This window comes from Symphalangus syndactylus, chromosome 23, assembly GCF_028878055.3.
Source record: "Symphalangus syndactylus isolate Jambi chromosome 23, NHGRI_mSymSyn1-v2.1_pri, whole genome shotgun sequence".
NCBI lineage: Eukaryota > Metazoa > Chordata > Mammalia > Primates > Hylobatidae > Symphalangus > Symphalangus syndactylus.
In genome coordinates, this window is record NC_072445.2 from 41460707 (window position 1) to 41485640 (window position 24934).

Here is a 24934-nt window from a genome sequence, read left to right on the forward strand (position 1 = left end):
GTTCCTGTAGGAAGAACTAGAGATTCCAAAAATGTTGATAACAATCACACACATAGAACTTATTTTGGCCAAACACCATAATAAATATTTGTATATATTAACTCATTTAATCCTCACAACAACCCCGGGAGGTAGGTGCTGTTATTAATATGCCCATCTTGTACATAAGAGAACTGAGACATGTGGAGGCCAAGCAGCTGGTCTCAAATCAGCTGATAGTGAGTAGCAGAGCCAGCATTTGAAGTCTTGTGGTTTGGCTCCTGAGTCTGTGCTCATGACCATTATGCAGTGGTATGTTGTATGCCCAGGACCTACCGGTAAGAAGTGGGCTCAAAGTCCAAAGAAGCGTGAAGACTGGATCTTCCTGCGGCCTCTCAGCAGCATGGGTCGTAGACACCTGTTCCAATACATCATGGCTGCACATGCATCTCTGATTCTCTCTGTGTCTGCTCTTCTTGCCAACTAATTACACATTCATCATGGATCCCTTCTGAATCTCCGAGAGGACCTGATAGTTTCAGTTAATTACTATTGTCCCTCTTTGATAAGATCTTCCTTGACAGCTGACCTCATAGACTTGTTTGGCCAATAATCTGCTGTTCAGACTCCCACCCCTGGCCCGATCATCTGCGGTCACGTCAGAAGGGACCAAGGGGGGCCTGGAAGGCATCTTCAGTATAACTGACTTCTCTCCTGAAGAGAGACCCTGGGGGCTGTCAGTCTCCTCCCACTCCTGGTACAAGTTCTCTTGGTGACAATAACTCCCTCTGGGATGCAGGAATTGCTAGCTGTCACCTTCAGGGGTGTTCTTTCCCTGGCTAATGTCTTGCTCTTAGATTTGGGATCTTATGTTTCTCTGAGATCTGCAGCTTCTTGCCAAATAACTATACCTTTTTTTCTGAACATCCACACTAGGCTCTTTCTCCTCCCCTCTCCTTCCAACCCCCAACTCTCTGCCCCAGTCCTTCTTGTGCAAACGATCCAGACTGGCTTTCATTAAGCATCACTTCTCCCTTCATTCTTGACTCAGAAACCTCACTATGTCTTGGTGTCATCCATTTAGCCTGTTGACTTCTGGTCTTCCCCATTCCTGAACATTCCAGCCTAACCAGGTCGGATTCCTCACACTCCTACAAAGGTGCCGTGGCTTTTTCCTACCTCTATGCTTTCATTCATGTGGTTATCATGACCTAGAATGTTCTCACCTTCCTCTCCCACTTGTCCAATCCCCACCTCCCCCACAAAACCTACCCTAACTTTCCCAGGCTCGCTGTGTCTTTCCTCTGAATTCCCAGAGCACTTAGCCCCTGTGATACCTAATTCAGTGCAGTTACACTCTCTTCTTATTCTGTATCTGTTTAGTCGTAGTTCCACAGCTAAATTATAAACTTCTGGATGGTGAAGTGGAATTTATTTAAATTTTTTTATCATTCCATATTTCATTTCAAAAGGGGAAGTAGTTTTTTTTAAAAAAGATGAAATGAAAAAGGATGAGTTCATGTCCTTTGTAGGGACATGGATGAAGCTGGAAACCATCATTCTCAGCAAACTATTGTAAGGACAGAAAACCAAACACCGCATGTTCTCACTCATTGGTGGGAATTGAACAATGAGAACACTTGGACACGGGGTGGGGAACATCACACACCAGGGCCTGTTGTGGGGTAGGGGGTGGGGGGAGGGATAGCATTAGGAGAAATACCTAATGTAAATGACAAGTTAATGGGCGCAGCACACCAACATGGCACATGTATACATATGTAACAAACCTGTACATTGTGCACATGTACGCTAGAACTTGAAGTATAATTTAAAAAAAAATAAAGCCAGAATGCACCAAAAAAAAGATAAAATGAACATATCTGAATGTTTACATTTTAGACACTTTAGCAGACACTCAGCATGTATTTAATTCTGACAACAATCCCAGGCCACAGGTACCATAACCTTATTTTAGAGGGGGGAGTACAGAGGTTCAGATAGGCTAAGTAATTTGCCCAAGGTTACAGAGGCATTAGGTGTCAGGACCGAGACCTAAACTCAAGTCTGACCCTGTAGTTTTCATTCTTTGCACCACCACGTGGCTTGTTTTATTCTTGTGGCCATGTTTTATTCCTTATACCTCTCAGTGTGGTATTGACTACTTTGGCAAGGGCTCAATAAATACTGATTAAAAGGTAATTGATGGCTCCTTTTAATCAGAGGATTGAGAAGAGCCCTTATGCTTTCTTATTAATTCATTTATACATACATTTAAAATTTTATTGGACACGAACTATGAGCCGGACACTGTTCTAGACATGAGGACACACACAGAGTATGATCCCTGCTCACCCAAAGAAGTGAGGCTTATACAAAAATGACTAATATACAATTGTATTCATTGTCCATTACTCTATAAAAATTACCACAAATTTACTGCCTTAAAACAACAGATGGCCAGGCTCGGTGGCTCACGCCTGTAATCCCAGCATTTTGGGAGGCCAAGGTGGGTGGATCACCTGAGGTCAGAAGTTCAAGGCCAGCCTGGCCAACATGGTGAAACCCAGTCTCTACTAAAAACACAAAAAATTAGCTGGTGTGGTGGCAGGTGCCTATAATCCCAGCTACTAGGGAGGCTGAGGCAGGAGAATTGCTTGAACCTAGGAGACAGAGGTTGCAGTGAGCCAACATTGCACCACCGCACTTCAGCCTGGGCGACAGAGTGAGACTCCATCTCAAAAACAAAAACAAAAAACAAAAACACACACACACATGTATTGTTGCACTATTTCTGTGGGTGAGAAATTTTGGCACAGCTTCACTGGGTCCTCAGCTTAGGTACTCACAAGACTATAATCAAGGTGTTGGCTGGACTAGGTTCTCATCCGGCTCAGCTGGGGAAGAATCTGCTTCCAAGCTCACTCAGGTTGTTGGCAGAATTCAGGTCCTTGCAGCCACAAGACTGAGGGCCTCTGCTTGTTGTTGGCTGGAGGCTGCTCTTGGCTCCTAGGAGGGGCTCTAAATGGGTCTGCCAGCAAGGAGGAGTTCTATACAATGCAACACAGTTGCCAGATTCACACCCTATCACCTTTGCCTTGTTCTGTTGATTAGAAGCAAGTCATAGATCCCACTTACACTCAAGGGGAGGGGACCAAACAAGGGCATGAATTCCAAGAGGTGAGGATCAGGAAGGGAGGCTTTGAGTCTGTCTTCCACAACAATAATAAATAAGTGTCAGGTGAGTGGTACAGACAACAAGTACTGCAGGAGCTCAGCTGGGCTCCACATGTGAGGTGGCGTCACTGCTGATAAGCTCAGGCCATTCAGAGGCTTGGAGGATACTATTTTAATGAGATTGTGAGAGATGGGCACTACCATCAGTTCACAGGCAAAATGGAGATTTCACAAATGCTCCTGGAGACCATGGGCCCCAACCTCCACAGTGGCAGCCCCAAGCATGAGCCTGTCCTGGAAGGAGGCTGGCTATTGTCCAAGAGTCAGAGGGTCAGGCATCGGACGATGACTGTAGACATGAAGAAATGGTGACACGTTCAGGCGCTGGCAGGCCCGAAGATGCACTGGGTAGATCTAATGGGGGCCTGGACAGGTTGGAGGAAGGAGAGAGAGGAGGCTGAGGTGAGCCTGAAGTGAGGTGTCCCAGGGATGAACAGGTCAGAGCTTCTGAGGGTGGCTGAAGAAGCAATTCACTGACTCCTTTCTCCAACTGGGGATAAATAACCTCTAATTTCTGTGGAGCACTCCTAGAAACAAAGAAATCCTTCATAGATTAATATGTATTCATATATTCCATTGGCTCTTCCACTGGCCATGTAGCATGAAGATACAAAAGCTAATGGAGCAGTGGGTCTCCTTGACCTCTGTGCATGTCTGTGTTGTGTGGGTTTATATGCACATGTGGGAAAGAAGAAGGGACAGCTCGTACCTGCTCAGTAAGTCACCAGCATTCTAGGAGAGAGAAAAAGTGAGAATCATAATTGGTTCTCAGGTTCCTATCACCTCCAAATTCCTTTCCCAATTCACTCTGGGAGGCCACTCTGGGGTGCCACCTTGAGAACTGGGGGAACATAGCAATACCCCTCTACTGTGCCCATTCTGCTGCAGCAGCACTCTGTAGCCTGGAACAAGCCACATCTATCACAAGTCACCACATATCACACGGGCCCCTCCCTCTTACACCTCCCAGAAGGGTGATGCAGATGGGCTGCCTACTATCAGGGAGAATCCCAGCCCTTGAGGGAGGCCTCAGGGTATGCACCTTCAGTGTGTTGGTGTCTAATTCCTTGGCCGTCCTCTCCAGATCAATGACCAGGCTGCTGAGCTGTGTTACTGCCCTGGAGATGTCAAGGATTCTGGCCACTTCTGCTGGCACGTGCTCCAGCTGGCCCAGCCACTGCTGAGGGAGGGCATCCAGTTGTTCCCTGGTTTGGTGCTGGCTCTCCAGCCCAGCCTCCAGCCTGTGGTTCCTATGGTCTACCTGAAACTACAGGAAAGGGGCTCCCTAAGACTCAGTGTCAGGGGGCTCCCTCCTGGCCCCTCACAGTCTCTGAATGTCTGAGCAGGAATGCTGATTCCTCGATCCTCTTGCCATCATGGTGTTGCCTCTGTGTGTCACAGGTATTGCAGAAGCAGCTGTGATTCTCATAAAGGCAGGGACACCTCACCTTTCCACCTCACTCTCTGAATATCTACAGATGCCATGTGACCAAGAGGAATAGAAAGGTAGACTGTCAGAGACAGAAATGGAGGCCTATGGCGGCCGGGCACGGTGGCTCACGCCTGTAATCCCAGCACTTTGGGAGGCCAAGGCGGGCGGATCACGAGGTCAGGAGATCGAGACCATCCTGGCTAACATGGTGAAACCCCATCTCTACTAAAAAATAGAAAAAATTAGCTGGGCATGGTGGCGGGTGCCTGTAGTCCCAGCTACTTGGGAGGCTGAGGCAGGAGAATGGCATGATCCTGGGAAGCGGAGCTTGCAGTGAGCCGAGATTGTGCCATTGCACTCCAGCCTGAGCGACAGAGCGAGACTCTATCTCAAAAAAAAAAAAAAAAAAAAAGAAGAAACAGAGGCCTATGGCTTGTGTAGTAATTTTCAGTTGATGAGACACTGGTCTCCTTTATCCTTACTGTGATCCAGGTAGAGCAGGACTGGTTCTCATTTAACATGTAAGTCACATAAAGATCAGAGGGCTTAACTTGCGTAGGTCACTCAGCCAGCAAACTTTGACTCCAAGGCCAACACCCAGGTTTTCAGCCTCCATGACCATCTGCCCACATCAGGCTGCTCCAGGGACAGACAGATGTCCAGAACAGTTAAGGGCCCCTGAGAACACTCCAGGGAGTCCTTCCCAGGAGCCTGAAAAACCCACCTGCAGAGCCTGCAGTTTCTTCTCCTGCTGAGCCTTGAGCCGCTGAAGTTCAGCAATGTCTTTTCTGAGCTTCCTGCTCCGGCGATTGAGTCGTTCCTAAAGAGACAGACACACCTGCTTGTCAGACTGGGAGTGAGGAGGGCACCCACTGGGAGGAGTCAATGGAACACGGTAGGGGGCTTGATCCCAGGATGCAACTAATGTAAAATTCTGCCTACAAAAAAATGCTTTTGGAGCATCATGGTTGGAGTAAGGGACTTGAGAGTTTATTTATTGGATAATGGGGAAATAGTAATGGGTAATTTTTTTACAGTCTTAGAAGTACAGAAAAAATAATAGCAACAGAACCATTTCTACTTGACTTCAGGGTGCTTTCTCTCAACGTATAAAAGTTATATGACAGTCTTCTAGCACTTCTTACTATTTTACATTAACACGTGAAGCCAGTATGGAGGGAATTGCCTTAAAGAGGAGATGGCAACCCTCTGCTACCACTGCTCCCTGGTCCTCACCAGGATGAGTGACAAGAGAGAGCCCTTTACTAGGTACAAACTCATAGCCCAGGTAGGCAGTGCCTTCTCTCTCGATCTTAGTATCTGGATGTGTCACTGTCCTTGAAGCTATGGAGATAATGAATGATTTGAGTTTCTAAAAAAATTTTGCTTTCAGGTTTTTGATGACCTATAAGAGAAGCAAAAATAACAACAAATGCTTTAAATGGCTGCCCATGGTTCAGGGGGGCGGTTGGAGGGTGAATAATAAAATAAAACAAAACGAGAAGAGATCTGTGAACTAAAGATCAGGATGCGCTATTAGCTGAAAAGTGTGTTTCACTAAATCTTTCCCACTTCAGAATTTTTTTTAAATATCTTTTTTGAGGAGATTTTGGAGATATACAGGTAGAAGTCAGGGGATGGTGAAGACAACCGAAAGTTCTTCCCAGCCTGAGAATTTGCTGGTGAAATCAAGGTCAAAGGACTGTGTGTGTGAGGGGTCAGCAAGGGCATTTGGTGAACAGAAAGCTGCAGTAAGCAGAGAAGACAGTGATGGCACCACGAAGTTACTAAAAATGTGTCACGTCACTGGGTGTTTCCTGCAGGCATTTCCCAGCAGAGGGGAAATAAAAAGGTCATAGGAGTGGGAGGTAATAAATGGGCACCATGGATGTTGCTCATGAGTCTCGCTGAAGAAGGTGGCAGGCTGGGTTGGTGTGGAATTGTTTGTGTGAGCACAAGAGTTCAGGTCCTGAAAAGCACAAACAGCCTTCACCCCTCGCATCTACTCACTTGCTGCCCTCACAGTCAAGTTGTTTGCTGTGGCTATCTTCACCTCCTCATTGCCGTCATTCCTCAGCCAGCCGCCTTGTTTCTCATTACTCCTTTGAAACCTCTCTCTCCAAGGTCACCTGGGATCTCCAGCCATGAAATCCGCAGGTGCCTTTCTGCACCTCCTCTCCACCCCATCCTTCCTACACCTGTGCCTTCTGCCACTGCTTCTTTGCCTCTTCATTTTTCCTGTAAAAAGGAGCCTTGAAGTTGGCTCCTCAACCCTTTTTTATCTCAAACTATGCCCTTAGCTTTCCTTTCGGGAGGCTTCAGATCTTGGAATTCCAAAACCAAATCTTTTTTCCTAGCAATCTATCTCATGCTTCCAAGTGAGAGCTAAGTACTGCCTACTGCCCTGTTGGCAGCTCAAAATCGATATGGTAGAATCAAACATGCTGCCCAGTTCCCCACCCTCTTCTGCAGTCCACTCGTTTTGACCTTCATATTTCTGACATTGGGACTGCCATTCTGCCTGCCATTCAGCTTGAAATCTGTCATATTTCACCTTTGTTGATGTTACTCCTTCCTTCAAAATGGCTTCTCAGCAACAAAGATAAGCCCAAACTCCTTCACCCAGCATCCAAGGTGCCCCAGGACCCAGCCCCAATTGACGTTGTCCGGGATTCTGTCTCTCCTCGCTCTGAACTCTCTTCACCAGCACACAACATTGCTCTCTGCTTCCCGAACACACCCATGCAGCCACACCTCCTCATGGCCTATCTTTTACTTCTCTCTGTCAGGAATGCTTTATTTTTCTGCCTGTCAAAGTCAGGCCTATTAAGGTCCAGTTCAAAAAGCCACAGTCCTATCATCTGACAGTTTAAAATTTAATAAAGCCAACTACAGACATTGTGTAAATGAAAAAAAGAAGGCAAAGATTACAGCAATAAAGATAAAGGCATAGAACAACTGAAGATAATACAGGCATATTGCTTACAATATTCAAAATGAGTAAGGTAAAGTCCTCTGTTTCTAAAAAATACTTTTTCATCAATTTTTGCGTTAAAATATTTAATGGGTGCATATCATATAAATAAGACACAACACTCATTAGAATTGAAAAGCCAAATTCTATACACTTTCACCTACCAAAATATTCCTTAGAGAAAAAAAGACAAGTTGAAATCTAGAAAATAGTCGAAGACCTGTCTTGTCTAAATGAATATTTTAAATTCTTTTTTTTTTTTTTTTTTTTTTGAGACGGAGTCTTGCTCTGTTGCCCAGGCTGGAGTGCAGTGGCGTGATCTCGGCTCACTGCAAGCTCCGCCTCCCGGGTTCACGCCATTCTCCTGCCTCAGCCTCTCCGAGTAGCTGGGACTACAGGCGCCCGCCACCGTGCCCGGCTAATTTTTTGTATTTTTAGTAGAGACAGGGTTTCACCGTCGTCTCGATCTCCTGACCTTGTGATCCGCCCGCCTCGGCCTCCCAAAGTGCTGGGATTACAAGCGTGAGCCACCACGCCCGGCCGAATATTTTAAATTCTGTCAGACATTCAGATTAAATCATATTAAATTTTTAAAATCTGACTAAAGAAGGGCATTAAATTTGTTCTCAAACAACTTGCTAACACAATGTACAAAAGAAAAGTGGTTAACAGACAAAAAGTACCTATCCCTGACACTGAAAAAAAAAGAAAGAAAAATTGATAGCTTTCAAAATGCATGCTCCTTACAGAACTGTGTCCAAAAATATGGATTAAAAACAACATCACTCACATGATTATGATCTAGAAAATGTCAGAAAATTTAAAAAAATGTATGAGTAAATACATGAGCTCAGCAAAGAACCTCATTTGAATCTACAAGTAAAAATTGTCAAAAAAAAAGTTACAAAATACATAGCTACCCTCAATAGAGTCAGGGCACGTGAGGTTTCAGTAAAGACAATTTAATATCTGATTCAGATACATAGTGGAAAGCCGTTAGTGATATATCTTGGTACTGGTTGAGAAGACTAACTAAACCCCCAAAAGTCATGATTCTTAAAGTAATCAACAAATTTAATGCAATAACCATTAAAATCTTATGGAATGCTCTATAAAATTTAGAAACATCATAAAAAAGCACTCATCTTAAATGACAGTTAGCAAAAATAACAGGTAATAAAAATTATTAAATGGCAAAAATTCTGCTAGATTTAAAAATAAACCATAAAGTAACATGTATCAAAACTATAATAATAATAACAGAACTAATAATCAATGGACTACAGTAAAAAAAAAAAACAGCCCATCATGAGAACTTAATTGATGTCAAGTGAGAAACAACATGTAAATGTGGAAAGGATTCACTATTATATAAATATTTTGGGAACAACTGGATACCAGAATAAAGAAAAATTAGCATGGAGTCATCCTTCACACAACATACTATATGAAATTCCAAGTAAGCCAGGAATTAATAAACCTTTAAAAATAAAACAGAGCAGCACATTCATATTAAACAAATGTCTGTATATTTAAGACATGGAGATTATATTATGAAAAAGAATAGAGTCAATTTAAATACAAATTTCTAAAATTTTGCCCAAAAATATAATTAAGAAGAAATAACAGAATAAAAGAATGTAGGTTAAACACAACTAATGGAGCTCATTATCCAAAAGATAAACTACTTTGATGCAATCATGTAGAATTTATGCCCTGATTCTAGGGGAAAATGCAGACAGCGAGTCTTCATGGATAAAAGCCTCACCACTACTAGCATTCATAATCAAGCAAAGTAAAACAACGTACATCACTGTCACACACTTACTAAACCAGCAAAACACATTAAAGTGATTGACACTGACATTGGTTGGTCAGTGAGGAAACAGGTATACAAATAAGAATTTGTAGATTTTATAAATTTTTTGGTCTTTTTAGAGTACAGTCAGGAATTATATGATTCTTTTAAAAGAACATAATTTACAATACTTAACCTACAAAGTTTAATTCAAATAAATAGAGATATGGTGCAAAAATCAGTCAAAAAAAACCTCCTTAATTTCAAAAGTATGCTATCAATATCCATGAGTACACATAGGGTCCACAATTATAATCACTTCTTCAGAAATACACTCAACTCCCTTACCCTCCCTCTCTGTATTACTTTTCAGACAACTCCTTATCCATGGTAAAATGTACCATCACCTTCTTGTTTGCTGTCTGTCCTCAGGCAGCCTCCTGAAACATGTTAAACATTTCAGACCTCAAATTGGTGCTACATACTCTCTGCCAACCCTACATAGTTTCTCTTGTAAGCGCTCTCCCACACTGCATCACACCATCTTGTTTCTTTTCAAACCTTTCACATCCATCCTGATCCCACCCATACTGCTGATGTTCCTTCCTCACATACTATGAGAAAATAAAAACCAGAACAAAACCTGGATTTCCAAAACTGCAAAACTACATAGGCTTGCAGACACCTTCTCCTGTTCCCTGCTATTACTATGGAAGAAGTGTGCTTCCTCCCAACCCAGCTGTCATGCCTCTGCCACCGTCTTACTGAAGTGTTAGCATCGTTCAGTGCAATCTATTAAAATCTCTTAAAATACCCTTCTCTCTTAGCAACTGGGACACCATTCCCCTTGTTTTTCTCCTGCCTTTCTGGCAACTCATCCTGTCTCCTTTGCTGGGTCCTCTTCTGCCTACATTTAAATGACTGCCTTTCCCAGAACCTTACCCCAAAACTTCTTTTCTGTCTAGCCTCTTTTGAGGCAATTACATCAATTTCCTTGGTTTCTTGGTTGTTTGTTTCTTTGTTTGAGACAGGGTCTTGCTCTGTCTTCCTGGCTGCAGTGCAGTGGTACAATCACAGCTCACTCCAGTCTCACTCTCTTGGGCTCAAGCAATCCTACCTCAACCTTCCAAGTAGCTGGGACTACAGGCGTGAGCCACTGCACCCAGCCCCAAATTGTCACGTTCTTTTTCTAAAATCCTGTTAATTTCACTTTGTTGTTGTTGTTGTTGTTCTAGAGATAGTATCTCATTGTGTTGCTTAAGCTGGTCTTGAACTCCTAGGCTCAAGTGATCCTCCGACTTTGGCCTCCCAAAGTGCTGGGACTACAGGTATGAGCCACCATGCCCACTTTTCTTGGATTTAAATATTGTCTTTGTCCTGATGGATCTTTGTTCTAGGTTCTAGGAATACGACTCTGGAGATCTAAATTTGTGATCCAGCTGCATATGTAATGTGTCTCAACTTGGACTCAACTTGTCTAAATGAAACTCCTGGTGTTGCATTCAAACCTGTTCTACCAAGTTCTTATCTTTCACATCATCTATTCAGTTTCTCAAACCAGAAACTCATGAAGTCATCTTTGACCTTCCTCCTTCCTTCCACCTACTTTTTTGTTATATGTATACTTTAAGTTCTGGGGCACATGTGCAGAACATGCAGGTTTGTTACATAGGTATACGCTTGCCATGGTGGTTTGCTGCATCCATCAACCCGTCATCTACGTTAGGTATTTCTCCTAATGCTATCCCTCCCCTAGCCCCCCATCCCCTCACAGGCCCCAGTGTGTGATGTTCCCCTCCCTGTGGCCATGTGTTCTCATTGTTCAACTTCCACTTACGAGTGAGAACATGTGGCGTTTGGTTTTCTGTTCTTATGTTAGTTTGCTGAGAATGATGGTTTCCACCTTCATCCATGTCCCTGCAAAGGACGTGAACTTGTCCGTTTTTATGGCTGCATAGTATTCCATGGTGTATATGTGCCATATTTTCTTTATCCATTCTATCGTTGATGGGCATTTGGGTTGGCTCCAAGTCTTTGCTATTGTGAACCATGCCACAGTAAACATACGTGTGCATGTGTCTTTATAGTAGGATGATTTATAATCCTTTGGATATATACCCAGTAATGGGATTGCTGGGTCAAATGGTATTTCTGGTTTTAGATCCTTGAGGAATCGCCACACTGTCTTCCACAATGGTTGAACTAATTTACACTCCCACCAACAGTGTAAAAGCATTCCTATTTCTCCACTTCATCTCCAGAATCTGTTGTTTACTGACTTTTTAATGATTGCCATTCTAACTGGCATGAGATGGTATCTCATTGTGGTTTTGATCTGCATTTCTCTAAAGACCAGTGATGATGAGCATTTTTTCATATGTTTGTTGGTTGCATAAATGTCTTCTTTTGAGAAGTGTCTGTTCATATCCTTTGCCCACTTTTTGATGGGGTTGTTTTTTTCTTACAAAGAACCCACTTCTAATCTGTCAGTAAGTCCTGTCGATTCAAACTGTAATGATAAATTCTTCAAATATAACAAGACTTCTCAGGTGTGGGCATCTGCATGCACTCCCTACCCCCTGTCTTTGCAGGTTGATTTCTCTTCTGCCAGCCCTCAGCTTCAAGGTCACTTCCTCTATGAGGCCCTCACTGACCAAATGGACATGGGCCACCCATTACTGTTCATCCCAGACCCTTGTTTATTTTCTTCCTAACTAATAAAAAGTTACAGTTCTTTTGGGAGGCCAAGGCAGATGGATCATGAGGTCAGGAGTTCAAGACCAGCCTTGCCAAGATGGTGAAACTCCGTTTCTACTAAAAATACAAAAATTAGCTGGGCCTGGTGGTGGGTGCCTGTAATCCCAGCTACTCGGGAAGCTGAGGCAAAGAATCGCTTGAACCTGGGAGGCCGAGGTTGCAGTGAGCCGAGATCATGCCACTGCACTCCAGCCTGGGTGACAGAGTGAGACTCCGTCTCAAAAAAAAGAAAAAAAAAAGTTACAATTCTTTGATTACTTATTTGTGTCTCCCTTACTACACTGCAAACTCCTGGCAGAAGGAATGGCATCTGTCTTCATAGATTCCTAGCACATACTGCAGTTTCTTACACACAGCAGGATCTTACTAAGTTTTTACTTAATGAACAAGTGTCATCGTTATTTATTTGTTTTAGCTTTCTTGTCATTATTTAAAGACAGATTTGAAACAAGAATTATGAATCATCTTTGTACTTTCTACAATGCCTAGCATGACATCTAACACAAAGGACAGACGTGAAAAAATCATTTAGTGAGGAAATAAATTTCTCCAACTTACGCTGCTTCATCGGCAGGTGAGGAATCCCTCCCCACTCTCCTGTGGACATTACACCTAGAGGGAATGATGTTAGAACCAAATAGAACTTTGCCTCTGGCTTTTTCAATTATTTCTCTACCTTTCTGTAGTCACTTTTAATCTGGACTCCCCACTTTCTCATTCTGTATCATAACATGTTTTCCAAAAATCAAGTATCTCAAAGCTACCTCAGCTTTGGAAGTTCAGCCTTCACTATTGGATAGGAGGATGCCATGTGAAAATATTGTCAATTGTCCAGTCAAATACTAACTGGAATGCGGTCAGGGGAAAGGTTGATAAAAATAATTCTAAAGCTAATTGGCAAAATAAAGATATACAAATATCTGCACAAATTCTGAAAAATAAGAGTATTGTGAGGATTCTATCAAAATACCTGACACTAAAATATATGGTAAGGATAAAATCTCTAAAATACCTTGGCTTATAGGCAAGCATAGACAGAGTAGAACAGAACAGAGAATCAAGGAAATATGCAAGAAAATATGCATATATGGTGTATTATGACATTGGCATTCAAATCAGTGGGGAAACTATATGAATCATTCAATAAATGTTGATAGGACAAATTGATTATAACTTGGAAAAACTAAAGTTAGATTTCTACCTTATGCTCTCACCAAAATATATCTTGGATATTCTAGGTCCTGCAATACATACGTTGAAGGATATTCATTAGAACATTCTGTGTAATCTTAAAACAAAACAATAGCTTGGAAATAACCCAATGTCTGCCAATTTATGGTACATTCATAGAATTTAATACCACACAGTTGTTGAAAATCATTCAGAAGATCTATACATGCTGATGAGAAAATGTCCAAGCCATACTTTTAGATAACAAAAATGAGTTACAGAAAAAAATACAGAGAGAATCCTTTGAGGGTGTGTGTGTGTGTGTGTGTGTGTGAGTGCATTCATAAACACACACATTTTTTGGAAGGATGTACAAAAATCAAACAATGGTTACCTCTGAGGACTATGAATGGAGGGAGAAAGGAAGACAAGTTTTTAGTCTTGACTTTATACCTTTCAGTGCTTTCTGAATTTATTGCCTACAGCAAGTAATTTTTATGATAGAAAATTTAACAGAATAAGATAAAATAATTGCCATAGCAAAGTAAGGAAAAGGAAAGAAAAGACAAATGCAGAAGGAAGAGAAAGAGAGAAAAAATTATGTAGTAACTTTCAGGTTTTAATATATTTGCAGGATAATTACTAGTGTATATAAAACCTGATTACGTTTCTAGCCAAGTTTCTAGTACTATCAACCAGGAATTCACACAGTCTTAGTCCTGAAAGGGTTTTGCATTAGTTAGTCCAATTACTCCATTCTACAGATGAGCAGACTGGGACTCTGACATCACACTGACAATATCCTCTTTTAGACAGACTCACATTAATGCATGGAAACATCGGCCTCAAAATATACACAGAAAAGCAAAGACAAGGGTCCAAAACAGGATGAAGCAGAAGAAACAAAGAGAAGTGTCCATTGTTGAGCTACTCTGAGGTGCCAGGCATGATGAACATGTAGGATGCAGCACCTCAGCGAGGTGGGGCAGGGCCTGGCTGTGGTGACCCAGGCTTACCTTATAGTGGCTGAGGGCATTTTCAATGGTCAGTTCATGATGAGACATGTGTTCAGGGGACGCCAGGCATTCCACACATAGAAGAAGTCTGCTCTCCTCACAGAACCTGCACACCCTCTTCTGGTGGTTGGGGCAGATATAGCCTGTCCCTAGCACCTCCTCGGAACAGGGCTTCCGGCAGAGAGGGCAGCAGAAGACCCCGGAGACTGAGGCCTTCTCCACGTGCTGTGTCAGGCACACTCGACAGAAGAGATGTCCGCAGTTGGTGCTCACGGCCTCCTTCAGGCTCTCCTGGCAGATGGGGCAGACACCCTCCTCCTGGTTGTCCTTCTGCAAAGCGATCATGGCCTCGTTCCTACCCTGTCAGCCTCCTGTCTGCAGGGCCTCCTTCTTCACTGGTCTTCGGAAGGCCTGTCGCCCTCAACAGTCCCAGATAAGAAGGCCCAGCCGGAAGGAGGCAGCCCTGGAGCAGCCTGGAGGACAGGACACAGCCTCCAAGTTCAGGCAATTGCCCACTCTCCATCAAGGGTGCCGTGACATAGACCACACAAACCGCAATTCTGCACGAGTTTCAGAAATAGCTCATCAGCTTTGACATGGACCCTGCGGTTTCCTTGTATTTGTTAAACTTGAAATTATTTTTCATACACCTAGAGGAAGCAAGTGATTCAATAACCAATTCTGTTTTCCTCTTGACAGCTTTCAGTGAATATTTGTACGGGCCCCAAATTAAAAGGGCAAGGTGTCATTGTCATGGCCAAAAGCCAGACCACTATAAACTTACAATTTGAGTCTCCTCTGATTTGCCATCAGTAGAGAGAGTTTGGCAGGAGTTTGGACTGTTTTCTCCTACACTGTCACACCAGATGGCTCACTGCTGCCCATTATTACCACCAATCATTATAGCAGCATCTCCATCAGCTGGTCATTCTCCCAACCAACATCCCTCCCAGGGTCATATAGATTCCACACTGAAAGAATGAGAAAGAAAACAGGACACAGAACAGACCAGAGACTTGTATAATGTTTGAAGCCACTTTGTTCCTTCCTGTCAAATCACCACCAAAGATGACCCAAAGAAAGAAGTCCCCCGCCACCTGCCACTTCCCTTAGATACTGAGGATTCACTCTCATTCCCTCAAGCTGCACCTCTTGCCTAGCCCAACTCCTGAAAAGCTTTCTTAGTATCCTACCTCAATTTCTTCTGCTACAATTTCAGATCATTTTCTCTGGCTCCAGACCTGGAAAGATAGCCAGCAGGTGAGTGGTTCTTAAATCATGCCAATCATATGTGTTCATATAAATCTCAGGGCGGGGGGTGGAAAGACTCACACTTTCCTAGAAACACTGAATTACCAGGAAAATTACCTAGGGTAGCTGGAAGGTGAGATGGACTTTGACTGGTGCAGGGCGTGGCTTGTTTGCTCATGGGGAGGAGGAAGGTCTTGGGCCTTTGACGTCGATATGACAGGAAATGAGACTCAACTAAGAATGGACATCCTAGAACCCCAGCTTATGGAACCCCAGGATCCAGGTGTCACAGAACAATGGCACCCACTCAAGATGCTGGAATATCAACTGCCCACCCCATTGTCTAAGTTCCCTCCAGTCAGGCTAGTCTTGGCATTGAGTTTGAGGGAGCCCCCAAGGGGTGCCACTAATAAGGGCTGTCACTTGAAACTTTTAAGGGTCCAAGATGCTTGTTGAAAACCTCGTTTCAGAGCCTCCTCCCTCAATCCCACTTTGCTGCTGTTTGCTGTGGGTTGTGTGATATTGTGAGAGATATATACATATACATATATATATATGTATATGTATAAAATTAGTCTTGGCACAGAGCTCCTAAAACCCTTGAACAGATTATCCTTAACTTATGATGGGATTACGTCCCAATGAATTCACTGAAGTCAGAAATATTGTAAGGTGAAAGTGTACTCAATACCCCAGTAAACCCATCATAAAGTCAAAAATTTTAAGTTGAATCATCTTAATTCCAGATGCACCTCAACTTACCACACAGTTATGTTCTGATGAGCGTATCTTTTATTATTCATAATAAGCCCTTTTCAACCATACCAGGGTTTATGCTAATGAGGTGACTCTTGGAGGAAGAATGGAGGCTGGTTGGCAGAAGAACCAAGTGATTACAGGGTGGGAACTTTCTTTCTTTCTTTCGTTTTTTTTTTTTTTTTGAGACAGAGTTTCACTCTTGTTGTCCAAGCTGGAGTGCAATGGCACTATCTCAGCTCACTGCAACCTCTGCCTCCCAGGTTCAAGCGATTCTCCTGACTCAGCAAGAGTAGCTGGGATTACAGGTGTAATCCCGAGTAGCTGGGATTACAGGTGCACACCACCATGCCCAGCTAATATTTTGTATTTTTAGTACAGACGGGGTTTCACCATGTTGGCCAGGCTGGTCTCAAACTCCTGACCTCAGGTTACCTGCCTGCCTTGGCCTCCCAAAATGCTGGGATTATAGGTGTGAGCCACCACGCCCGGCCGGTTGGAACTTTCAGTCTTACCTCTGACCTCTGGGGAGGGGAGAGGAGCCCAGGGACTGAGTTAATCACCAACAGCCAGTGATTTGATCAATCATACCTACATAATGGAACCTCTGTAAGATCCTAAACAAAGAGGTTTGGAGAGATTCCAGGTTGGTGAGTGCATCCACACGCTGGGAGGGTGGCACATCCCACACTCCACCGGGGACAGGAGCTCCCGTGCTCAGGATCCTCCCAGACCTTGTCCTTCATCTGGCTGTGAAATCACCATGATCCTGGTGATTTCAAAGACTATGTACATGATCATTTAACACCAAGGCCTTTCAGTTCCTTGCCCTGCTCACATCCAATGACCTTTGCTTTTGCCACCCACCCTAGTGGCCACTCTCTTGACCTTGTCAGGATTCAGATTTCACCACCTGAAATTACAAATCTAGGCATTGTACTCACTTATAGTTCTCTTCCTAAGCCATTTCCGACAACATCTGTTTTTTAACCTTCAATCCTTGACCCCTCCACAATCTACGTTCCTGTCATATCTCATGAAATAATATAAGAAACAAAAATGTGGACAGATTAAGTAACCTGCCCAAGGCCACAGTGGTGTAAACATAGAGCTGGGATTCAGATCTGGGTGTCTCTCATCCCAGCCCACAGGCTTCATTACCATAAAATGTCATCTCTCTATATATACCTTTTCTTGCTCTTAGAAAGAATTCAGCAAAAGCTTGATAAATGGATGGGTTAATGGACAGATGGACAGATAGCTTGATAATTAGATGTATGGATAGACAGATAAAGAAACAGCACTCTGTACCAACTTACAGTATTGGTTATATAGTAACTTCTACTAGTTACTTAGGTACTTTTCTTGATTTTCCTACTGGCTTATTGAGCAACTTGGAGGCAGAAATCCACTGTATTTAACTAGCAGTAGCTTGAGAATGTTTCAAATGTAGAAACCATAAAAGGAAAGAAAGATAAATTCAACCACATTAAAAAAGACCTGCAGGGGGGAAAAAAACCAAAAGTGCAATGTCAAGAGACAAATGACCAAATACCAATGGAAGAAGAAAAATATTTACAACTACCATCAAAATGAAAGGGCTAATTACCGTTTATATAGAGCTCTTACAAATAAGAATTTATCAACTACCGAGAAGAAAATTGGGCAGAGGTATCTCAGCAGACATTTCATCGAAAAAGAAATATCAAACGTCTCTAAAGCATATTAAAAGATACTCAGTCTCACTCTTATGAAGAAAATACAAATTAAAATAACACTGACATACTATTTTTCCCTATCAGATTGACAGAAATCCAAACGTTTGGTAACACAATGTTGGTAAGTGTGTGAGGAAATAGGCACTCCCATACACTGCTGATGGGAATGCCAATTAGTACTCCTCCTTTAGAGGGATTTGAGAATTTCCTCCAAGATTACAAATGTACATTCTCTCCGAGCCAGCAATTCTGATGTTAGAAATTTTACATGTATACTCATGCATATGTGAAATAATATATGCATATACGTAGTGCATCAATGTTTTAGAAACATTTGCTTCAAATTTTAGAAAAAAACCAAATGTTCATCAATGGAAGTTAAGCTAAATAAACTAGCTACATTCATGCAATAGAACACTGTGCAGCCATTAGTAGGGGGTGGGATGTGGAAGGGAACTTTTGCTATTGGAATAATTTCCAACATAAATTGATACATTAAAAAAAAAAAAGCTTGGCCAGGCATGGTGGCTCACACCTGTAATCTCAACACTTTGGGAGGCTGAGACAGGTGGATCACGAGGTCAGGAGATCGAGACCATCCTGGCTAACATGGTGAAACCCCGTCTCATTAGCCCAGCATGGTGGTGGGTGCCTATAGTCCCAGCTACTCGGGAGGCTGAAGTAGGAGAATGGCGTGAACCCGGGAAGTGGAGCTTGCAGTGAGCCAAGATCGCGCCACTGTACTCCAGCCTGGATGACAGAGCCAGACTCTGTCTTGAAAAAAAAAAAAAAAAAAAAAAAAAAAGCTTGATGGTGCCCATCTCATATCAGCCAGGAACAAAGCAACTCCCTGTTTATCCCAGCTTGGCTTCTGGTCTATGCCCATGCCTGGTTTATGCTTTGGATACACAGATTACTGATTTTAAAAAATAAAAATAAATTTAAAAGCAAGGTACAGAACAGTGTATATAATATGCTATTATTTGCATAAATCGGGGAAGAATAAATACATTCTTATTTGCTTTTTATGCAAAGAACATCTCTGGAAGAATATATCAATGAACTAGTAAAGGTTGCTTCTGGAGAGAGAAACTAGATGTGTGGAAACCAGGGGCAAGAGGGAGACTTTTCCCTGTGTTTTTAAAATTTTGAGCCAGTAAATGTGCCATCTATCTAAACAATTACCTAAATTGTAAAATGTTTAAGAAGAGGATGGTCAGAATGAAAGGAATTCTGGACTAGTCAAAGAATCTGGATTATGGTCCTAATTGTGGAGATTTGTAGCTTCATGTTCAGGGGCAGCCACAGCTTCAGCCTCCTTTACAGGAAAGTGGACGAAATGTCATAGCTGGAAATGGATGTGCTTCTTAAACTACAAACTACTGCGCAATTGTCAGGGTCCTTATTTCCCTGAGTCAGCCTATTTAGCATAGCTCCATCAATATATTAGGTGCTCAGTAACTGTTTTAAAGGAGTGATCTTATCTAATTTCTTCTGCTTTAAAAATACTGGAGCCAAGAGTCAGGTGATTTTTGTCTTCTCCCTCTCCTTTATGACTCTTAATTGCCTCTGTTTTGACATTTCCCAGCAGAAAAGACCCACCGCCTACCTCTTTCACACAGCTGCTCCAAACCCTTCACATCAGTGGAAGCCCAGCTCAAGTCCCAGTTTCCTAAATGAAACTTTCCTAACAAGTCAGTCTTCATTCTGATGAATGGGGGCTGAGACCCAGCCCACAGGTTGCTTGCCAAGCTGTGGGCTCTGGCTCAGGGCAGCAGTGGCCCCAAGGAAGGGAACGGATCCATCCTAATTTGCACAAAGGTGTCAGAGGGGCCTGCAGGTTCTACAAGGATCTCTCTTTCCTAAATCACCATCTCATTTATTACCACTTGATTTTTGCCAACTTCCCTGTCTTTGGCTCATATTCAGCTCCATGAGGGATAGGACTATGTCTTTATGTCTTTCCATACTCTCCTATGCCTAGCCCAGGGCTAGGCACCTTAAACCACTCTCTAAGGGTTTGCAGCTAAGTCCTAAACTCAAATCCCAGCGATATTTTCTCAGTTCACATCCAAACTGATGACTCGAACGTTAGATCATCAGCAGCCCCCTCCTTAAAATTCTCCTCTCCACTGGCTCCTGGGTTCCCGCTCACTTATTTGATCATCCATAAAAGGAGATCTACTCTATCTTAGTGCAGTGAGGTGGAGCTGCGTGGACTTCACAGGCAGAGTGGCAGGATTCAGATTCCCATTCTACCGATGCACAGTTGTTAGCACTATGCAGATCCTGTAACCTCCCTGAGGCCCGATGCCAGCTTGGCATTGATATCCCTATTGAGTTTAAACTTCTGTGCATTCTTAAATGTTCCATCACCACCTCAAGTTCAATGTACCTTGAGCCTGGATTATCTGCCACCCTCCCCAGAACAGGCAATGAATAGGGTCATTCAGCTGTTTTCGGCAGCTGTCTCTTGGCTCAAGACAGGACACCGCTTCTCTTCACTTCCGGAAGGTGGAGCATTGTTGCCAAGACTCCAGGGCACTGGGATATTTCGTTTTTTAAATGGTGGCTTAAAAACTGGTAGCGTAATTCCTAAGGGCAAGAAACATCTGGCTGTGGAAAGCTAGCCGTGAAATATGTAGATTGGAGATGGAAGGAGAGAGAAGGGAAGGGGAGCATAAAACTGTGTAAGAGGAAGAGGGGTGGCCCAGGAGAGAGACAGAGCCTGCAGGGCTGCAGAAGGCAGGCGACCAAGGAGGAAAATTTACCAGTGAGAAATGTCTTGGGCAGAAATAGTGAAGGAATGTTTAAGAACGGAAATGCCTAATATTGAACGTTAAGTTGTCTGCTCTGAGATTGTGTCCTCTGCTGAAACCTGTCCTCTAGCCCAGCACTCAATACCTTTTATCCCTAGACTTCCAGGAATCAAGCAGTCAATCTATCATGCACAGTGACTTGAGTAAGAGGAAATTTAGAGAAATCACAGGAAAGGTGCTATGCTCTATGTTTGATGATGCAGTTCTCAGAAAAACAGGGTTGGGGAGGAGCAGGGGTTCAAGATCTGAGATTCAGGAGGCATGGGGGACTCAGCAAAGCCCTTGGGAGCTGCTGGTGAAAGCAACGAATTATTGGTAGAAACCTCTGAATTCCACCCAATCGCGTGGAGGAAACAAAGTCCAATACAGCATGACCTCACTTATACTCGGAGTGTAAAAAAGTTAACTCGTAGGAGCAGACAGTATTAATACAATGGTGGTTACCAAAGTCTGGGCGTGGGGGGCCTGGGGATGGGTTGGTCAAAGGATACAAAGTTTCAGTTACTTCAAGGAGGAATACTTCAAGAGATCTATTGTACCTTCTGGTGATTTGTTAGTAATGATACACTGTGTTCTTGAAAATTGCTAACAGAGTAGATTTTAAGTGTTCTCACCACAAAACACGAAAACCAAATAAACAAAACTAAAACAGTCTGAAATGTATTGAGGCTACTAGGCATTCACCAGGTTGTTAAGGAATCCTTATTTCAAGTCCTACAAAACAGCTGCTCCTGAGAAGCACAGCCAGATGGACCAGTATGGACATTACATATGGCGAGGTTGTAGAAAGCAATGAATCCACCCCCAGTGGAATGTGTATGAGGGGCTGGCTTACAGTAAATACTTAACTGGACACACCTATTTCAACAAAAGGATAGGGTTACACAATCAGCCACTTCCCTATAATAGGGGAATTTATGAGCTTCCAACTCCAAACTGAGGCACAGGGAAGAATCAAAAAGGGTAAGCAAATGCAGAGAGTGATGTTCAGTGAGACAGACAGTATGAGTCAGCCTGAAGTGGGACCCCAGCGGAGAGACTTCAGGGACAATCCTGTTGCAGTCGTGAAGTGTGCAGAGGAAGCTCTGCCATTAAGTTCATCCCTTGCACTGGTCCTTTCCAAGACCCTGGAATTCCAAGCAATGTGTTCAATATGGTCATGCTAAGTGTTTTGTAAAATTTGCAAAAGTAACATATTTTAACCACGGTTAGGATTACTGTCTCCTTCCATGTCAACTTTCCTCTGTCACAGTTTCTCTTGTATCAGGTAGCATTTGGGGGATCTAGCTAAGGGGAAATTAAGTTGGGATTACATTGTTTGAGCTTACTAGGACATGTGGTTCATAAGCACTTTCATGTACAGTCAAGTTATTGCTACCCGTCTCAGTGTAGAAGTGGCTTACAGGAACCACCACCCACTGAGATAACTCACCTGACATCAGAGACTAAAGTGAAAGGTCAGACATCTGTCACAAGAAGAATGTGTGCTGTGACATAAGGCACCAGAAGTCTGTGGACAGTGAAGCCAATAAATCCTTTTAACCCCTAGATGTAGAAAATTATAAGCGTAGTGCTCAGTCTCATCAAAGCCTAGTCAAAATGGAAGTTCTCTTCTTTAGGAATATACTTATTAATTATACATATACAATTATACATACATCATGAAATAAAATGATCTCTTGCATATTTGCACATGAAATTAATAGAAGTTATTCTGACATCAAAAAGAGAATTGGAAGAAGAAAAAAATTTGGTTCCAGCCAAAACCAGCAATTTATTGAAGGGAACGGATACATTTTTAATAGAATAGATGCCTAGATTGTTTGACAATCACTTGATGAAGAATGAACCACATAAACACAACTTAAAAAAATTGTTGTTTTGGCATAAAATATTGACATCTACAAACAATTTCATACTACACCTTTACAACAAGGACTTAACGAAAAACAGGCCAATGACTTTTAGCAACTTAAAAGAGTATTTAAGATTAGTCACTGCCCAAGAAAACTTGAAATGCCCTGAAATCTCAGGCTTACATAGGAAACTCTTCACAGAGGCTTCTCCAAAATTAATAGCACTAAAAATTTGCCTATTATTACCAATAACGATTGTGAAATGGATATTAACTTTTCTAAACTTTCAATAAAACTTTTTTTTGCTTAACTATGCTAGACGAAATACCAAATTATTCATTCTCACCCAGGAAAATACATTACAAAGTGTTGTCAAATGAAGAGGGAATCAAAAAATATAAACGGGAAAATATAGGGGTGGTTCAAGCAGTTATTAAAACTTTTTTTTGGATTTTTTGATGTTTGTGATATGTCAGTTTTAAAACATTTATCATTTGCTGTCATTGCTTTTCCTCATTGTAAGTCGTATTTGCTTTTATTCTTAATTTTGTCAAATTCTGTGTCCTTTTTCTTTTCTTTCTTTCCTTTTTTTTTTATTTTTTATTTGAGACGGAGTCTTGCTCTGTCTCCAGGCCTGAGTGCAGTGGCACGATCTTGGCTCACTGCCTCACTGCAACCTCCGCCTCCCTGGTTCAAGGGATTCTCCCGGCTCAGCCGCCCGAGTAGCTGGGATTACAGGCACACGCCACTACGCCCAGCTAATTTTTTGTATTTTTAGTAGAAACGGGGTTTCACCATGTTGGCCAGGATGGTCTCGATCTCCTGACCTTGTGATCCACCCACCTCGGCCACCCAAAGTACCGGGATTACAGGCGTGAGCCACCGTGCCCGGCTGCATCCTTTTTCTTGAAAAGGCCCAACACTGTGTAAGCTTTCAAGCCCCACAAACCTGGGCCATTTCTCCGCCCCAGGAGAGTTCTCCGGCAATGGGAGTGGCCCAGACAGGCTCCCCAGATAGGGTCGGTTTCCCACAGGAGCCCTAAGGGGAGCTGAACCGGAAAACAAGTCTGTTAGTAGCGCTGGTCCTACGTGTCAGGGCTCAGTGGATAGAGAAGGAACAGGTGAGAAGCAGAGCCCCCGCCCAGTGCCCAGCGTTCCCCTTGGAAGCTCTGCTCGTAACCGTCCCGAGGGGCTGCGGCTCCGGGGCTCGGGTCGTTTTGAGTTCTATCTTTGCGGCTGCTCCAGAATTCCAGGGGCAAGGCTTGCGCTCTGTCGTTTGCAGAAAACCGTTGCCAACTGACATCTGGGCCCTCGGGTGTTTCCAGCCCCACCTCCTCCCAGCCTTTCTTGTAACTAACCTGATCGAATGTGTGAGTTGGGATTTCTTTTAAAAGCCCACCTCAACAGAAATTGGGACAGTATAATCAGGATTCCGCTCCCCCCACCTTCACCCCAATCGGTTGCTTTTCAAATACAGCTTTTCTAAAACGCCGCCAGTCATCCGGGCGTGAGGGCGCGCGTCCGGCGTTCTTGGGCACTCACCCCGTGGTGCGCGCCCCAACCTCCCTAACGTTCCCCAACCGCCGTCCGAGCTGCCCCACTCTTCGCCCAGTCACTGATGCAGAGGCTGTCAGGCCTCTCTGCGCACGAAGCCCATCACAGCACCAGGGCCCGTAGCCAGTGCCGGGCTGTCCTCTTCCCACCCCAAGGCGGTCCCCTCCAGTCCCCACACCGCCTCCTTCGGATCCCTTCTCAGCCTGCGGACTTCAGGTTGCCGGCTCCTCACTTGGGTCCTGAGCACCTCGGGCTTCTCACAGAGTAGCCGTCTCCATTCTACTGATAGGGAAACAGAGGACCAGAGCCCCGAAAGTCGTAAGCCCAAAGGCCCCTGAGAGTAGTCTCCAAATGCTAGTACTGTGGCTCTGGAAAGATTTACATTTTATTTCCTGCAACAAAGGCAGCCTCAGAGAACTGGCCTCCAAGCTTTTTCCTTGCAGACCCCCAATCTTTCAAGACACCACAGACTAATTCAGTTGGTAAAAGCTCTAAGAACAGTACACCCCAAACCAATGGAATAAAAAAGTTTTGTTTAGTTGAGACTGCAGAACTCTTAGCTGGCTTACAGATTTCTAAGGCAGCATTTGGCACCTCTGTTTGCTGTTTGGCTCCTC

At 43.3% G+C, this 24934-nt stretch overlaps 1 protein-coding gene and 1 pseudogene across 3 annotated transcripts; one reads left to right on the forward strand and one right to left on the reverse strand.

The window, feature by feature from the left end:
- Positions 1-2362: 2362 nt before the first annotated feature.
- TRIM40 (tripartite motif containing 40) lies at positions 2363-24259 on the reverse strand. 3 transcript variants are annotated; one of them, XM_055264797.2, is made up of 7 exons: positions 24122-24259; positions 23713-24032; positions 14364-15013; positions 5373-5468; positions 4259-4396; positions 3926-3948; positions 2363-3743 (listed from the first exon to the last, which is right to left on the reverse strand). In XM_055264797.2, exons 3-7 carry the CDS (start codon positions 14706-14708, stop codon positions 3488-3490), a joined length of 858 nt encoding a protein of 285 aa, XP_055120772.1. In that variant the 5' UTR covers positions 14709-15013; positions 23713-24032; positions 24122-24259; the 3' UTR covers positions 2363-3487. The 3 variants fall into 3 exon arrangements, with proteins under 3 accessions (XP_055120772.1, XP_063488709.1, XP_055120771.1); XM_063632639.1 differs by having other exon boundaries at positions 4259-4483; XM_055264796.2 differs by lacking the exon at positions 23713-24032 and having other exon boundaries at positions 4259-4483; positions 24122-24237.
- Positions 18854-19000, forward strand: LOC129473875 (uncharacterized; annotated as a pseudogene).
- Positions 24260-24934: the final 675 nt, after the last annotated feature.

What these genes read in the sequence shown, in the direction of transcription:
- TRIM40 (XM_063632639.1), bottom strand. Translation starts at nt 14,708, where the DNA reads ATGATCGCTTTGCAGAAGGACAACCAGGAGGAGGGTGTCTGCCCCATC. An exon ending in ATGCCCTCAGCCACTATAAG is followed by an intron (nt 5,469 to 14,363) that starts GTAAGCCTGGGT and finishes CTGTCTCTTTAG; the next exon opens with GAACGACTCAATCGCCGGAG. An exon ending in TAGACACCAACACACTGAAG is followed by an intron (nt 3,949 to 4,258) that starts GTGCATACCCTG and finishes TCTCTCTCCTAG; the next exon opens with AATGCTGGTGACTTACTGAG.